Genomic DNA, 18,058 nt, shown 5'->3' on the forward strand with positions numbered 1-18,058 from the left:
CAGCAGCCTTTAAAAGCATAAATAAAAGAAAAAGAATCCTGTTTCTAATATTTTTCTCCTGAATATTTTTCTCACCTGAAAATCCTGTATCCAGGTTTCTACTAAGCAGCTGGCTACAGTTCACATGCAAAAATAAACAGTAAGATCTCTTTAACACAGACTTGGAATAATGTAAATTTATTGTTTGGTGTCTGCTATTTTTAGGTTGTCCTTTCAGATGTGTATTAGCTGCTTTGAAGAGTGTCAAATGTATTTGTGTAAAGGGTACAAGTGTGCTTTGGAGAGTGTATAAGCAGGGTAAACACAAGGAATGTGCTAGAATAGAGAGGGATACATTTACATGTTTGTATAGGGAAACTGGATGCAAACCATGTCATTTGCATGCACGCAATATAAAGGAATAATATTTTTCATGGATAGAGACTTTCATAGCTTTTAAGGTGAAAGTTTTGTACCAAGTGTTCGTTCAAGTTGTTCCAGTACAAAGCTTTCACATGCTCTTCAGGTTTTTCCAATAGCATTCATCACTATTTTCTCCTATTATTCAAAAATGCACCTTGGCAACAAGTTTTCTTCTAGCCTTGGTGTGGCTGAAATTGTTAACAAAGTGAGGGTTGTTTTATGTAACTGATAGCAATGTAGTATTGCAGGTGACCTTGATGCATGTCCATTGCAATTAATCTGATCTGAACAATAATGACTGTATGCACATTAATATATATGTAAAAAAGGCAAACTACATTCATAAGACTTCATAAGTTTTCAACTTTGAGTAAAAACTGCTGTGCTCTATATGAATTTCAGCATGGATGAAAATGTAGGGGAGTTCTCCACATCCGAGCAGGTAAGTTCGGAGCTGCCAGCTGCAATCTACTTTTGCAAGATGATGCCAACTTGGCAAACCCTTTATGCTGTGGTTCATCAAACTCTTAACGGTGTACTTTGAACTTCTTTCAGAAAAAGCAGCATGTGGAAAGGTCTGGGCAGCAATGCTGAACAGTTGTTTACTTTAAGGACTTCTATTATGTATGACTATATGTTGTATAATGTTTCCTTTGTCTTATTCCTCATTAGTTTCCAATTAACTTGCAGATGTATATAAACCTTATCATTTTCTACCAATTAATTGGAATGTTTATGGACAGCCGTGTTTTATAGCTCAATGAGAGAATCTGTTTATTTAAAAAAAAAAAAAAAAAAAAAATCTAAGAGATTATGTGAAAGAAGACAATGTTTCCAGAATATCAGCCAAAGAAAGCTCTACTGCAAGTCGTAAGTGAACTGAATTACCTCCTGATTTGAAATCTAATAAAATGTTATGACATAATCTGTAGTTTATAGTATAAATTAAACCCCCACAAATAGCAAAAATAATAAGCTAGTGACATCCTAGGCTCCAAATCCAATTAACAGTAGAATAGCAGAGACCTGGAAAAAAAAAAAAAAAGCATGCCTTTATGACATTGTGACCATCTTTTCTTTCAACAGAAGGAAGGAGAAGGAAGTTAAGGAAGAACAGCAGTACGTTATTCGAGCATGTTGCTATACATTGCTGAAGCTTTTAACTAGTCCTGATGTATTGGGTAGAAAGCATTGCCAAGTTTCACTACAAAACTCAGAGTTGTACTAAATATTTATATGGGTTTATGTTGTTTTGGCATGGAACGAAAACAGTGTTGGAACAAAAACAAAAGGTGAAACATGATGGGAGATGGTTAAACGAACTAATTGAAAAAAAGAAATTATCATGGACAAGAGCAGCTGGTGTTGAGACTTGGTACAAATACTGCAGCTGTGCTTTTGCAAGGCTTCCTTACAGCACTGAATGTCATCATCCATTTAGTGCTGTTAATTTGAACATACACATCACTCGTTTGCTATTGCTTTTATTGCCAGCAACACAGCAACCCTTTTATTCCAGCTATTTTTAGTCATTTTTATACGTTTTTGGCAATTACAAAGTAAAACAATATTTGTGATAACATTCATAATACAAAGAACCTGTAGGCATGTGAGGTACCATATGTATCACAGAGCTTGTAGTCCTGTGGTAACATGAATTTTCACATTAATGTTTTATTACTATATTTTTATTAATCTCTTACCTGTTAGCCAGTCACCCCTCATTAGGACTTGCTCTAACATAACTGGAATGCTTTGAAAGTTTTTCTCTGTTAATAGGACTGCTTTTATCCTTGATACCATGGTATCTCCTCCCCCGTCCTACCCATCTGAAGTCCAAGAAAAGAATTTGTATACACAAAGACTTGTTTATTAATTATACATAAACTAAACTTTAGGACCCCAATCCTTGGCACATTTCTTCTGGTAAAAGGGACACCCCAATCTCTTGCTTTGTTGCAGCCCCCTTGATTTGACGTGTCAGTAATGTTTTATGAATTCTTACGAAGTTTTAGATTGTAGAATACTAGGGGAGGGGACAGGTGGATGATTATGTAGTGCTGTTACAACTGTTATGGCCTTAAGGTCAGCAGAAGAGTGGCTCTTCACGTTAAGTAGACAAATTTGTAAACTGAAAAATATTTCAAGTCATGTGGAGAAAAAAGGAAAAAAGCTTCCGTTAGCCTGTACGTAGGGGCAGCCTTCAACCCCCCGAGCTGCCCTGAACGTGTCTTTATCCACTACAAAGCCCGTGGCTGGAGGCCAGCCCCGCAGCGCCCTGTCCTTACCCGGGGGTCGGGGCCCGGCCCGGAGCCGCCCCTGTGCGGGGCCTCGGGGGGCTCCGGGCTCCCCTCCCCGGGCCCGGCCCCCGCGGCAGGAGGCGGGCGGGCGGCAGACGTCAGCCGCAGCCTCTCCCTGGGCCGCTCCGTGCTGCATCATCCCCGCCTCGCCCCCGGCCCTCCCGGCCTCTCCCCGCGTCCCCGTCAGCCCACCGGGAGCCGCCGCTGCCCGCCCGGCCCCGGCTCCGGCTCCGGCTCGGCCCCGCTCGGGGGCGCTGAATAAAGCCGCGGGGCCCGCCCGCTGCCGGCCCTCCCTTCCCCTTCCCCTCCCTTCCTCCCTCCCTTCCTCTCTCCGCCTGGTGCCGCCACCGCCGAGGAGGAGGAAGAGGAGGAGGAACATGGCGAAAGCGGAGCAGGTCCTCAGCCTCGAACCGCAGCACGAGCTCAAATTCAAAGGTACGGGGCCCGCCGCCCTCCCGCCCGCCGCCGCCTTCCCCACCGCCCGGCCCCGCTCCGGCGGCAGCCATTTTCCGTAGGGCCGGGGCCGGGCGCCCGCTGCCAAAATGTCCTTCAGCGCCGCGGCTTTCCCCGTCCCCCTCCTCCTTTTCCTCCTTCTCCTCCTCCTTCTTCCTCCCCGTTCCCACTCCCCCGGCTCCTCTCCCGCAGCCCCCGGCCCCGCGGGGCCGCAGCGCGGTGCGGGGGGGGGGTGGGCGTCCCGGGCCCGGCCCCGCCATGGCCGCGCTGCGGGGCTGAGGAGAAGCCGGGAGGGAGCCGGGGAAGCGCCCGTTGTGCCCCCGGGAGGGGGAAGGACGGAGCCGGGGCCTCGGGGAAGGGAGATGCGCTGCGGGCTGAGGCGGGGGCAGGCGCTCCCCGAGGTCCCCGAGGAGCCGGGGCACCCCCGGGTGTGTGCGGCGGGGCTCGGCCGGGCTGCGGGAAACCCTGAGCCCCCCCGGCTCCATCCCTGGTGGCCTCTCGTGGCGTGTTTTTTTTTTTTCCTTTTATCCCCGTTACCATAACGCTGCGAGGCGTTCAGACGCATTCCTTGCGAATATTCCGCCTGCCCCCAACCCCGTCTTTCCCGCAAGCCCAGCACTTGAATGGGTTGGAGCTGGCGTTGAGATTCCAGCGTTGTGACCTGAGGGATAGCGCTGCTGTAACGCAATATTCGGGGATTACAAATAAGCATTCGGCAAGTTTATTTATGCTGCAGGAGTCAGAGGTGCTGTAGAGCTTCGGATGAATATCTGGCAAATCTTCCTTTTTTAAAAATAGCGACCTATTTGGTGGCGTGTGGTAAAATTACTGCTTACTCAAAAGCAGTATAGCACTTTTACATATAACATTTCATATAACATTTCATGTAACATTTTTACACCTAGGAGAAGTCTTTGCCTGTATTTAATACTAAATATTTCAATATAAACTATTAGTATAAACTGGATTTACCAAAAGGCACAGTAATAAACCCTGGCTGGACTGAATGTGTCTTTGTTGCAGGCTGAAGTCTTTGCATGTTGTTATGGCAGCAGAATCAAACATGCTCAAGAAGCAAACTGCTCTAATATTGTTTATGTTAAGGGCTGATGTTCATCTAATTATGCTTGTTGTGAATGTCAGTAACGTTACTTCCATCAAGGAAGCTGAGGCGGGCAAGAAGCGGGGCCTTAATTGGTACAGACTTGCCAGGGGCACCTAATTGTGGTTTGGGGCGTTTTCTTATCACTTGGTTGCAAGCAGGTATAAAACTAGCCAAAAACCGTGGGGTGGTGTTGTTGTTGGGGTAAAGCTAACTAGTCAGGCTGCCTGGCCCTCAGTGGAGGATCTGGGACTGCTGAAGTTAAATCCACCAACCGTGGAGGTTTTCTTTGTCAAATCTTTAGCCAGCATCGTACGCTTCTTATAATGTACAATGTTGCTTGACTAGCTGCAGCTAATCTATGGCTTAGTTTAAAAGTATGCTTAAATATTAATGTTGGAATAGGCCTAATGCTATGGATAGCCTTCATATGCCTTGGCAATAAATCCTGTCTTACAGCCCTTCCTGACAGGCAGTGCTGACCACCGGCCTTCATTCAGGAAAGGCCAGTTTGAAGTATTCATGAAGTCAATTCCGCTCTAAGCGATTCTCGTCCTGTTGTTGTGGTGGCCTGCTGCCTGCTAATGTGGCAGCAACGGTTCTCTTGCCTCTGTAAACAGTTGCATTTCTGTGCAAAGCATTGCTGTGCTCAGCGCGTGCGGATGCGGACTGCCAGGTGCCAGCAGCGCTGCCGACCGGTGCGGCTCCGCTTCCTCACTGGTGTGCCCAAAAGATTCGACGCTTTAGGGCGGCAGCAGCAGCAAGGTGGGATCCTAAACCGAGTTTCACAAACGCTGGAAATGGATAGAGGTCTCTGTCAAAATGCACACGGGTAGAAAATGCAGAAAATAATCGGCTATGCTGTTGTCACGCTGCTCTGTTTTGATTCTTAAATATAAAATCTAGAGGGAGGTGTGACATTTATGAAAGGAGGCAGGAACAAGATACCGAAGTGAGGATTCATTCTGTGTGTCCCAGTGTGTGGGATTGCAGCAGTCTCTGTTAGCCACTGCTTTCATTTAAAAGAAAGGATCTGAAGACCTTTTCTAAGAAGCTTTTGTAACCCCTCATTTTGCAGCAGTTCTTCTAAATGTGTTTAGGTCTTTCAAAATACCATTTGTCTATTATTATTATTATTATTTTTTTTTTTTTTTTCAGAAATATCAAAGAAGATATTCATGCCAGAATTGCTTTTCATAGCATGTGAGCATGAGCAGGGGTTGTCTTTCCTCTCCATCTCCTACACCATAACACACGCTCCAAAATAGCATCACCATGTGCTGCGCTGAAATGCAGCTGTGAATAGCAGGAGGCAGGACACTCCTCTCTGATCACAGTGTGGCTGGAGGTGCCCGTTCCTTACCCTGCTCATGTGCAACAGCAGCTGTGCAGCTGTGCCAGTGACTTCTGTTGGTCACTGCAGTTTTGCTGCCTAGGTGAGAAAGCGTTGAACTATAGGTTTATCATTGAGACTTCACTGGAAATGAATGGTGAAAAAGACCCTTGGTGCTGTACGTGAGAACGTCTGCATGTATGTTTCCCTTCCTTTTTGTTAATCACACAGCATGCAACAATGAGATTTTCTGCCATGAATTAGATCATGATATTCAAGGACCAGACTTAAGGAAGCACAAGCTTTAAACTTGTGCGGGGGTGTGTAATTCTGGCCCCTTTAGTTAGATGTGTTTTGATAGCATTGGTAATTACAGTGCCACACTTGTGCTATGGGGCACTGCCTCATTTGCTTCACAGGATGGCTCCCAGTCAGGCAGATCCATCCTTCCAGCATCACAGGCCCACCTGGAACAGATTTATTTAGTGCCAGCAAGTGATGTTTTGTTAGAATTGAACTTATTTTAGGACCCACCTGGGTTTTCAGCTGCTTGAAATTGCTGCAGCATCCTCTGCAGGTGCAGTTTGGGGTGGGGGTGGCTGGCAGAGGGCTTGTGCCAGCGGGTGGAGGTGGCGTGGGCTGTGATGCGTGTCAGAGGGGTTTTGGGGGGTTGCTACAGGTGAGCCTGGGCTTATGACTCAGCACTCACTCTGTTGCAGTGCTCCCCAAGTGGCAAGTAGCAGTATTGTGCAACCACATTAATTCCTCGCCAACCAGCACAAGTTGCTGCCAGTTGCAAATGCAGTTTCCTGTGTCCGGTGCGTGATTTTTTCCACCTGCACGCCTGCAATACGCCTCTGTGTAGCTCTGCTTTCTGCGAAGGGCACAATAACAAACAGGAATGACCTGTACTCTCCATTCTTAATCATACTGCTCCAGCAGTGGCTCCAGGCCCAGCGGTGTTCCTTCCAAGCCATCGCCTGTCGCTGGCTCTGCTGCATCCCCAGGGTATGTCAGAGCTGCGGCCAAAGGTGTGGCCTCAGCCCTTGCAGCACACTCCCAGGTGCATGGCTCTGAGCTCCTTTGTGTGCATCTGGGCAAGCTACAGCCAGATCCATGCCTTGCAGGTTGGCAAAACCTCCTCTGTCCGATGCGAATGCCCAATTCTTACCGGAGACTGAGCTAAGGCTTTTCGGTCCAGCGGCTTGGCAGCGCTTGGGACGTGTGATCAGCCTTGAATCTGCTGTTGTCAGGGCTGGGAAGAAAGGCTGAGGACCTAGCGGGATGTTGTGACTCAACTGTGTGCTTACCGCTCCCTCCCTGTCGTGATCTGTGTGCAAGGCCCAGGCACTGGGGGTATTCAGAGGGATTTGGCTGCCTGCTCATCCTGTTCCCTATTGGATAAACAGGGATTTCTCATCGCTGCCGCTGGAACAGGCTTTGTTTAAGAATGTAAAATACTGACAGCATTATGAGAAGTTGCCTCTTTAGGATAATTAATATGCATCTTTTAAGTTGAAAATTTATACAGTGTTTCCTTTAAATTGTTAGAGCCCTTCTGGTGTTCACAGCATAATGGCAGTCAGAGCTAGGATTTCTTTACTCTTTGAAAGCTGCTGTGTCAATGGCTGGCTGCTCTTCTGCTGGAATATGTACCATTCTGTGCTTGCTTCTGTTTAGCCCAATTCCTAATAAAATCATTGGTAGATCAAATATGAGTAAACCTTCACATCCTTCTGCATATTTGATCAAGTTTTACACTCAAAAAGAGAACAGTATTTAAATAACAGGCAGGCTTCATAAATCTGTATGAAGCTATAGTTCATTAGTCATTTTTTGGTGACACTTAAATATTTGTAGTTCATCTTACGCCAGCTATTCTCGCAACTTAGGTAAAATCACTAGTTTTATTCTAATTATTAAGAGTTTGTTATAGTTGGACAGACTTGCTGCATCTCACTGAATTATTCTAATTTCACGTGCGTTAGTTTTATAATTGCCTCATGGCTTTCCATAGACTCTTCACTTAAAAAGAGCAATGCTTGGAGGAGAAGAACTGAAGATAAAGGCAACAGAATGATGCATTGTACCTATTTAGTGATATGTCTCATTTTTTGAAAGGTGGAATAAGTTAAAGACGGTGTTTCCTTAATCAGCTGGTGTGCTGCGCTCTAGAGACATGACACGGCCCTGCTGGGAAAGGAGGAGGAATTGTACGAGTGTGAGCTGACAAAAGTTTGAAACTTAGAACAGAACGCATCTTTGGTTAGGGAGCCAAATAATGATTATTTGGGATGTGTGAAGCAAATAAAAGAAGTTTAGCTATGTTTTCTTTTAAATTTAATTAACATATTTAGGTCTTCTAAGATTATTTCCAAAAATCTCACAATCAACTTGAAGGTTTCAGCCAATGCGATGGATGGGTTAAGGGCTTTTGAATAATTTTGTACTGCATTGATTCTAAGAATTGCAGTTGAAGTAATGAGCATTAATGGGATCAAAGTATTACTAGTTCAAGGAAGAGCCTAATGCAGTGATAAAATCAGCATGAGCAATTATAATTTGGAGCTTACTTCTTCTCTTAGGTTTGTGGCATTTTGTGTTTTCAATAAAGGCAAAGAGCTGATCATATTGGAAGGGGCACGTACGTTCAGAATTTCCAGTTCCTCAGGAATCTGAAGTTTGTGCACTGATTTTCAGCTAAGCTAATTTTTAATAGGAAAAGCATAGAACTGCTCTTTTAAGAGGTCCTTGTAGTGGAAAGATGTGCTCAGTTTGAGCTATGGAACTGTTGCAATGATAGGTGACAAACAAGGCTGTCCAGCTGGTTATTGAAAGCTCCTCGGTGGCAGAATGCCAGTCTGAGCTGGCGATGGCATGTGTCCTCTGTTCATTGCTTCAGAAAATATGCCTGGGTAATAAACTATATTGAAGGTAAGGAGTGACTGTCTCTCTACAGACAGGTAATGTGTCATAGCAGATGCAGATTCACGCATGTGCAGAGCCGCAAATCGTGTATTTACCAGCTGCAGCCCACCAGGCCGTGTGTTATGTCTTGTCACCTGTGAAATGGGAATGTGGAGTCAAAATCTGCACAGGAGTTTCTGATAGCTTATTCTCCCTGGAAATAAAATGATTGCATCTGTCTTCTTACCTAACATGTCTTATAAATCATTTATAAATCAAAGCAAAAAGAAATCAAATTGAAGAAATTTAAAAAAAAAAAAAAAAAAACTTTTTAAATAAGTGAGCTGCATCTTAATACAAGGCTGAATTTTGCCTAATTGTACTTTAATTCAGAATTAGGATTGTAAAAATCAGCGCAAGCCTTTAAATAGATTCTTGGATCTGTTTTGAAACTCAACTGGAAAAATGGCATCATTGCCATAGTGAGTGATCCAACTTTATGAGCTCAGCTCAGCTTACATCTACGAACAAATGCCCGCTTCAAAAGAAGCTTAATTTGTTGCATGCACCCCGCTCTAGAAGGTATTGATTGCATCAAATGCGCTTTGGATCAAGTGAGCGACTTCTGCATGTGTTATAATGCAATTTCTGCAGAAAACTGGCTGACCTGGGGGTTTGTCTTGTTTCTTGCTTTCAGAGCTCCTCCAAACACGGCTTTGGCCTCGCCGGAGACAATGCAGGAGTCAAATGACCCTTGCTAATTCTGCCCACGTCTTGCAGCCACACTCATTTTCTACTATCTTGTTACCATATTGGTCTTATGTTTGCTCCCTGCTGGGAACAACTAATAACTACTGAAAGCATTTCACAGTTGGTACAATAACAGCCTTTTTGCTTTTTCTGTCAGTGCAGTTGGTTGGCTCCAAGAGCTTTTATTGATGATGTTTGCAACAGTTTTGTTTGTGGTACCAGCTGTTGTTTCAGACCTCAATTTCATCTTCGTTTTTGCAGGGAATATGATCTTTCACGTTATCACCGTGCCACTGTAAGCCATCGTTTTCTCCCTGTAAGCCAAACCTGAGTGATTTCAGCCAGAGCCTGCCTAGGCTGAGGGCCCAGGCCTGCTTCCCTCACCGTGTGAAGTGATAAGTGAGGCCGAAAGGAAGCCTGTGCTGCTTATACACATCAATATTTAAACAGCCCTTTATCTAAATTAAGGGCCAGCCTCGTGCCAAATCTCTTTCTCTGACTTTTGACCCCAAATTTATTCAATGTATAAATCCTTTCATACCTCCTTTGTAGACTCAGAGCTCTGTCAAAAACACACGGAATATCCATAACGTGCCTGGGCTGTTGGTGAGCTTGAAGTCTTGGCCTGCTAGGCAACCTTCCTGAAGGAGGGATTTGTGCCATCAGTCCAGAGCAGCTGTCCCAGTCTTGCTGTCACCGAAAACATATGCAAAGCAAATCACCATTTCCATGTTTAATTCAGTGCGGGATTAAGATGCACATGGACAGAAGTGATTGAGTATTCACACTAGCAGGACAACCCTACCGAGAGTTGACCAAGCCTGTCCTTTCTGCCTTATAGGTTCTCTGAAAAGTGCTTACCTCCACTGGAAGCCTTCTGGCCCCAAAAACATTTGTATGTGTTTGTACAAATTGGGTGCTGCTGCCGCATGCAGTACTTTTATCCCACATTATTATAAATACTTTATGAAAATAATCTCTTTACCAAACTACCTTAGTGTCTCGTTTTCCAAGCTGTAAACGAAGCCCTTCATACCATGGTGCTGTGGATTAAAGATTTCATAGTTCTAAATTTAATCCTGTTTTCTTGGTTGGTTTCCACGAGGTGTGGAAAAAATAGAGAAGGGGGAGGTTTGCCTGGTGATCCGTTTACTTTTGATGCAAATTATAAAATCGTGTAGGTGTGGGACTCACTATGCAGCTAAATCTCATGTTTTTGCAGACATTTCTAAAGCCTTGATTCAAGTTAGTTGTGTTTGTAGAAGCCATGTCAAGTGACTATGGAACTCTAATTAAAAAAAGAAAAAACTTTTGGTTTTCCCCTGACTGTTTTTTTCATCTAGCCAGTTATTTTATCCTTGCTGGTGCTTCTAATGTTTCTTGCAAGCAGAAATTCACCACTCCAGAGTGCAGTTGTGTGTTTGGACTGTCACCCTTGCCTGTTTATATTTGCAGCTGTTGCATTTTGCAGTATGTGACTTACCAGTGCATTTTGCATCTTCTCAAAGTGTTTGCATGCATAATTTCCGCTGGTTTGCAGTATCTTCTCATCTGGCCTTCCTACGTGCTCACCAGACTGAGAGCGAAGGTCAAAGGGCAGTAAGGTATTTTTTTTAATATTTTTATAGCTTTTTTTACTCTGAACTTCTTGATTTCACCCATACGGGGATGTAGATAATGCGTATGGGAGTTTAGGTTTGTAGAATGCCACTTCACACATTTGTCTTGTTCTATGCCAAGTGGTATAAACTGTCAGGTATTTTTCCCCTTTATTAAGTTCTCTCACTGCTTATGATTAATTTTCTGAGTTGTTTTTGTTTTATTTTTTCCTTTGATCTTGAAAGCACAGTTAATGGGCTAGTTTTAAATGGCTCCCAAGAAATGTATCTTGCTAAATTCAGGATTCCTCCTAATTTGTAGATATAATTAGTATCTCACTGCCTATTTAGACTTTTTTTTTTAAACTTGCAAAAGCAGCTACTCATTGTGCGTCCCAAAATCTCTAATTTTGCTCTTTTCTTCTGGTATTTGCAATTTATGCATAATTTTGCAGTTAATATTTGTTCAGTTGCTATTTAAGTTACACATCAGACTTGTCTATTTGAAGAGTATATACGAGCATAAAATTAGCGTAGTTATGTTGTTCCTTCCCTACCATTTGCATGTGCATCTGAAATGGAGATTAGTGATTAAATTAGACCAGGGAAAATTACTTTGCAAGAAGTACAAGAAAAAAGGGTAATTTGGGATGGGTGGAGGGGGATAAAACCATGATGTCTCTTCCAGGGAGATGCTTCGTGCTGACTTCAGTCTTCAGCCAGCACTGTTTTTCCCAGGGGAGGCTGCGCACGAGGCCGTGGTGCTGCACCCACTCCACTGCTGCATCCACTCTTCTCCCCAGGGGCCTGCGCTGTGTTTCAGCATCCTTTTGGTACCCACCCAGCAACCCGTGTGAGGCTTCGAGCTGTGCAGAAATAAGGAGCTATCTTTTATATGGAAGACTTAGTATTTCCTGGTTATTGAAAGAGATGTAGATGCTATTTCACTGTGAAAAGAGAGCATGCCACTGTTTTCTGAGCTGTTTTCCTACCTGGAGAGAGTTGATATGTGTGGCGTTTGTGAGTGGAGTGAACAAAGAAACATGATATGTTTGGCACTCGGTTCTAAAAGGATATGAAAGCACATTTGAAACAGATACACCTCTAAAAGCTAGCCAGCTGCTATCGGTCTTCGGTTATTCAGTTGTATGCAGAAATCTGCACAAAGCTGATGATATAGAGAAAATATTTCTTCTTACGTTATTTTGGTGTTGAAGATCCCTATAAGTAATGCTCAGGTCTAATAAAACTCTGAACACATCAGTTCGGGGGGAAAAAATAATAAATGGCAGCGGTACCAAAATTACGTGAAGGACATTCTTCTATTTCGCCTGGAACCTTATGTGTGGCCTCACAGCTCTTAAAACTGTGAAATCAAACTGTTAATGATGCTCTGAGGAATAGAAGGTGACAAAAATTACATCGTAATAGATGTTCTGTAAATAGTCATCAGACTCATGGTTGTTTTTTGTCTTTCTTTCCTCTTGAACATGAGGCATGCTCTGGCAAAAATAGGTTGTGTCAAAATAGGCCAGGGAAGGACACTGATTAATCCATCCAAATGAAATCATTTACTGCCAGCCTTGATCCAACTTTGGCACCTGAATCATGTAATTCTGCTGGCTTTCTGTGTCCTTTTCCCACCTTGTAGATCATCTTATTGATTACATGATATTAAAAAACAAAAAAACAAAACTCACTGCATAAATTATTTCACAGAGAGGGATTTGGATGGCACTTCTTGTAATATTTTTTTCAGCAAGGCTTCTACTGCTTAGCACAGCAAAAGTGGAAGTGGCCACTTCCCTCCCTCCGTTCTTGCTTCAAGGGCTCTTTGGGTGAGGATAGGCACAGTAAGAGTAATGAAATTGATTCCACAAGGGCACACTTTTCTAGCTGCTTCCCTACAAAACCTGAGCTGAGACTGACAGGTTTATGAGTGGTTTACATGAGCATTAAAAGCAGCGTAAGTTTTTTCTTTAACATAATTACCAAATTTGGGATAGCTGGGTCTTTTCAGGGAGTTACTTGTGAAATAAGATGTTTATGCAACACAGGCAATTCTTGTTTCTCATTCTTCGACTTCTTTGATTTCAAAAGTTGCTGATGCTCACTTAATTATGAATGTCTCCAGAGCCAGATGGTGGTGATGATTAAAACTTGGCATACAGTGCTTTTTACAGAAAATCTTGTGAAGATTAGTGTTTTAATTAGGTAAGTATTCTCCTGACTTCACAGAGAGGCAAACTAAGGGTCCAAACCTGCTCCTGTTTTGGAATTGCTGTCAACTCTTAAGGCTTTTAATAGCAGAAGATCAAGCCCTTAAGTGATTTGTCTTAAGACAAGTAAGGAAGGGGGAGAGTTTGATTGGATCTTAGGTGTTCTTGATTCACAGGCACCTGGCTGATAGCTCAGAACGCATTGCTTGACATTTCAGAGTTTGTTTGTAAAGGTCATCAACTTTATATGTAACTTTAAAAAGAAATGTATAGTAAGGCAATTCTACACCTGTTATTGAGCCTTCTTGCTAATGTTTTGCCAATAGTGTGTTTATTTTAACCATCGCTCTGCTGATAGCCACCCCCGAAAATGGCAGAAGCTGGGGATAGAAAGCAAAATCAGTACTGTCAGATGCATAATAAATTGGGAAACAATTTGGATGTAGTGGTAAGGAAAGCTGGAAGTTGAGGGGTAAAATTGCTCAGATGGAGAGCTGGCTGTGCTTTTGGGCAGCCCTCGATCTGTCGGCAGGGTGATGCTGGCTGGGACCCAGCAGGATGTTCACATGTACTGAGGCTGGGACAAGGGGCAGGTGTGCAGGCATTGCGTGTGCGTAGTGGGGAGGGGAGCCTGAAGCATCGTGTTCAGCCCCCACGCTCTCACTCACACACAGTAAATGTGGCTCTTTCAGTCGATGAGTTATTGCTCCATGTGGACATCTAGTTAGGATGCATCAATGCGTGCGGCTTGGGCTCTTGAGAAAAGCCATGAAACAATTTAAGTTTCCCCTTCTATGGCTTTCTACCATCTCGCTTGTTAAAGATTCCTTGGTTACCTTGCTAAGGTTGATGACTCTATCATGTGATTAATGACTTTCATCTGACACATCGATGGGATTCAGCCGCGGTGAAATACGTCCTTCCCCTCCTGGTGGTGCATTCGGCTGCTTTCCCCAACGGAACTGCAAGCGGCTGCATTGCTCGAGGCTCTGGTTGTATTTCTGGTTATTCTGCCTTCTGATAAACGTCTGTGGTGCTGGGATGAAGGGGTGAAAATTGTTGTTCAGGAAAAGGTGATGAAAGTGCATCTAAGACATTCTGGGAACAACAAGGGAATTTATTCTTACCCATGCTAATTACTGATTACCAGTTTAATCTGACATGACTGTGGTTGTACCACGTATTGCATTTGCTCCGAGAAGCACCAGTTCAGGAAATTTGCTTTAGGGGATGCCCAGCGTTAAGCAGATAAGAATTTGCATTAGATTTAAACACACAACAAAAAAATTAGGCATGTGCCTTAATTACTTCAAACGACTGTGCCAATGCTTCAAGGGAAAGTGTGGCTGCAGAGCGTACACCTAGATGTGCCAGCTTTAACCTGCTAAATATGAGACCTTAGTGCCTCAATTTGGCAGAAGGCTGCTGCGCAGGAAGATGCGGTTTGCCTGATGGCAGTGTCTGAGTGCTGCTCGATCTGGCTGAAAACTGATTCTCCTTTTTCTCTTCCCCACTGCCCTCTCCCTCACTCCCTGCCTTTTAAGTGGATTAATTTTCAGCATAAGCAGCTCCCTGGCTCAGCTCTCCGTGCAGCAGATGAACACCGCAGCTCGCACAAGCAGTTAGTGGAGAGGAGAGGTCAGACCACCTCCCCTTGCAGCAGCGAGACAGACGTGCGAGGATCAAGTGGCCGTGAGACTGCAGCCTTGCAAGTTTGCAGTTAACTATAAAGAAGTATTAATGGTTGTATTTGCACATAAAAATCTGCAGAGTTCCTGCCCAAGCATGTGGCATCAAAGCTCTGCCTCTGATGCTTACGCTGACTTTTCATGTGCCAGACCATGCTCCAGCAGTAGTCTTGCAGCACTGCAAGTACATATATATGAAGATTGTTTCTTGGCCATGCTGAAGCACGAAGTTTCAGTTAAGATGAGGAAAAACTGTATTTAGGATTCTGCTCAAGTGCAGTAGCTGTGCAGCACGGTTACTGGGAGCAGCCAGTGGTGCGAAGCTTGTAGTGAAGCACTGCGCTAACCAAAAAGTTCTCAGCCTGGATTTGCTGTTACAATTATGTGCGCTTCTTTTTATTGCGAGGAGACTTATTTAAAATTTAAATAGAGTTGACATCATGTTCTTCTGACCTAATTCTCAGGCTTTTTTATTATTACTAAAATGATCTGGGATATTATAATGCAGTACGCTGCGGAATGACACTCCTAGGAAAGATTGATACAGCACTGGTGTTTGAATAGGAAATGGAGCGTGGCAAATTCTGAGATAATGCTGTGATCTTCAAATGTGAAGGCTTGTATGCATAGCTCCTGGGTGGAAAGCCACAGCTGTAGCTTGAAACTAACCCTGGTGAAAAGAGACCATGTGAAAAAACATGACACTCACTGTTGCTTGTTGTTGCATGAATATGACATCTGTGGTGTTTTTTTTGTTTTTCGTCTTGGTACCTGCTTGTTTATGTTAGATGCCCATGGTTTGTATTAACACAAGTTGACTTTATCCTAACTGGCAGGAAATTGTCGTCGGTCCTTGTGGAATATTCCCAACTTTCAGCACCAAATTCAATTTGCCGCATTCTTCCTTCTGGACAGCTCACTCCCATGGCGACCCGTGTCAGATGATGCACATACAGACCCTGAGTTTCTCATAACTTTATCCTTGGGATGACACCAGTGGCATTTTTCTCATGATCTTTAAAAACATGGGAGAAAAGTGTTTTCTTGTTTGTTTTGTTTGTTTTAAGTGTGAAATGTCATTTTGGAAAGCGCCCTGCCCTGAAACTTGCTGGGTTGGTGTTTACAGAAATATAAGCTTTGCTTTTCCAACAATATTGAAAACAATCACAAATACAGTCTTTTGGTTCAAGCTGGCTCCAGAAGCTCCATTGCCTCGCATTGAAAATTGAAGCCCCAGCATCGATGTGTGAGTCTCGTGTGGCCATTAACACCCAAGCCACCCTTACCCGAAATGCTCAGATCCAGCAGTTAGAAAGCAAAAGCACATCTCCAGTACAGAATTAGGCTGTGCTTAACCCAGGGTCTGTTCCTACACACCCCAGCCTCCCCCCAAAAGCCTAACGTCGGCTGTGATCCTTTAACAACAGCTGTCAGGGTTTCACCCAGCCGGAGCTGGCAGGCCGCGGGCCTTGCTTTTAGAAGGCAGGGACCAGGCCGATAGTATTTCATTGCCGTGCCCTAATTACCCAAGCAGTACTCGGTTGTCTATTTCTTCTTCTGTTACGCACTTCAGAACACCTATAATGGCACTGTAATCCCGCGTTTGTCTGTTCCTGTTTGCTTTGCCTACGGTGTTTGGACAGCGGTGCCAGAAGGAGCGTGCCTGGCACGCGTCTGCTGCGAGCGGGCGTCAGCCTCGCCGTGCAGTTGTGCTGGCTGATCTGTGAGACCTGTAATTTGGGGAAAACGCATCTAAAAACTTTCTGTAGCCTAGCGGACAGAAAAAGAGGAAAAGTCAAGCAGACAAGAAATGAGTTCAGTCTGCTGAAAGGTTTTGCTGCCAACGATTTCGGTATGGTCCGTGTTAGCAGTAAGTAAATCCATTTGGAAATTATTTTACACGCAGACTTTTGTCGTATTACTATTACAAACAGCAGCTCGAAGCTGGGGTGTACAAATCCTGCATGCATTCATGGATCAGCCAAGTGAAAACACGGCATTTCCCCCGGGAAATCTATCCCAGCACGCAGACTGGTGAAGCTGCCGAGGACACAGCTGCACTCATAGGGCCGCGGGCAGACAGCCCTGACCCTCCCTCTGTGCTGTGCTCGAGCTTCCTAGGGCACATCCATAACTCCGAGGCATCAAGTAATTCCTTCCGAAACATTAGAGTTCCCCCAGTTAGATCTACCTTGAAGATCTGCTACTGTCTTTACATGCGTAAATGGTTGCTGGATTTTTCTGCTAGTTGAATGTCTTTAACAACTCCCAGCTGCTCTGCCCGGTTCTTTTCCATTAGACCTGAAGGCTCCCCCCCTGCAGCACACAGGCAGAACTCCTGTTTCATTCTTCACATCCTGATGTTTCATCACCAGGCCCAGATTTGGTGAAACCTTTGTCATCGGATCTGAAAATTTCCCTGCTTCACTTTTTTTGCTGCCAGGTTGTGTTGTATGGGCAGGGCTGGCTTGTTGGGAGCGCGAGCAGCGTGGTCCCATGCTGCTGCTGGGGTGCCGTCTCTTTGTGTTTGTTTAATTATCGCTTAAAACAAATTGGATTGAGGGTTGTGGCTGCAGGACTGTAATCCTTGCACAGCTGTGTTAAGCGGCATTTTAGGAGATGAATTTGTCATAAATCAGAAAAGTAAGCAATCTTAAGTGCTTTTAAGCCAACCATGCTGCAGCCGAGGACCAATCCTATTTTCTGCAGAGAGCAGGAGGATGATGGGGGAATAGTGTGTGTTCTTATTAGTATTAATTATAAAAATGATTATTTGCTTTTAAAATTTTAGGACTTTCACTCCTGAAGGGAGATGAAAATATTCAGGCATGAAGCTACTGTTTTTTATGCAGAAGACAGTTGATAAAATTGTGTTTATATTTCTTTAATTTTAATTCTCTGTGATCAGAGCAAGCAGTGCAGTCGCATGCAGCCTGCCTGATTTATCGGTGCCTTACAGAAAACCAGTAGCCAGCCTTTGCTCTAACCAAAGGGATTTGGGCAGTTTCAGGTGGGCAGTGAGCCTACGAGAAATGTGTTTGCCTGCACTCGGTGTTGCAGAAGTTGACGGTGGGTCGGAGCTGCCTGTGCTGATACAGAAGTCACAGCCGGTGCTGTCAGCCACCGGGAACTTTCCTGTTTCCATGGGGTTATTTCCTGTCTCTGAGGCAGGATTTTGTTTATGAAGATTGCTTCTGATGTACCATTTCTAGCAGCCAGAACCATTTCCCTATACCCCACCTATTTTTGTCCATGCACAGATGTACGTGGTACCCTGCAAGCCTGCCTTTACTCTGGTTCAGTGTT

General features: G+C 44.3%; 1 protein-coding gene across 1 annotated transcript in view; it reads left to right on the plus strand.

The window, feature by feature from the left end:
* Nucleotides 1–2,934: 2,934 nt before the first annotated feature.
* Nucleotides 2,935–18,058, plus strand: part of VAPB (VAMP associated protein B and C) — a 34,406-nt gene continuing 19,282 nt past the window's right edge. Inside the window, exon 1 of the mRNA XM_032198092.1 lies at nt 2,935–3,137. Coding sequence (XP_032053983.1) covers nt 3,080–3,137 — 58 coding nt within the window. The 5' untranslated portion in view covers nt 2,935–3,079. The remainder of the gene's footprint in view (nt 3,138–18,058) is intronic.

This window comes from Aythya fuligula, chromosome 16 (assembly GCF_009819795.1).
Source record: "Aythya fuligula isolate bAytFul2 chromosome 16, bAytFul2.pri, whole genome shotgun sequence".
Taxonomy (NCBI): Eukaryota; Metazoa; Chordata; class Aves; order Anseriformes; family Anatidae; genus Aythya; species Aythya fuligula.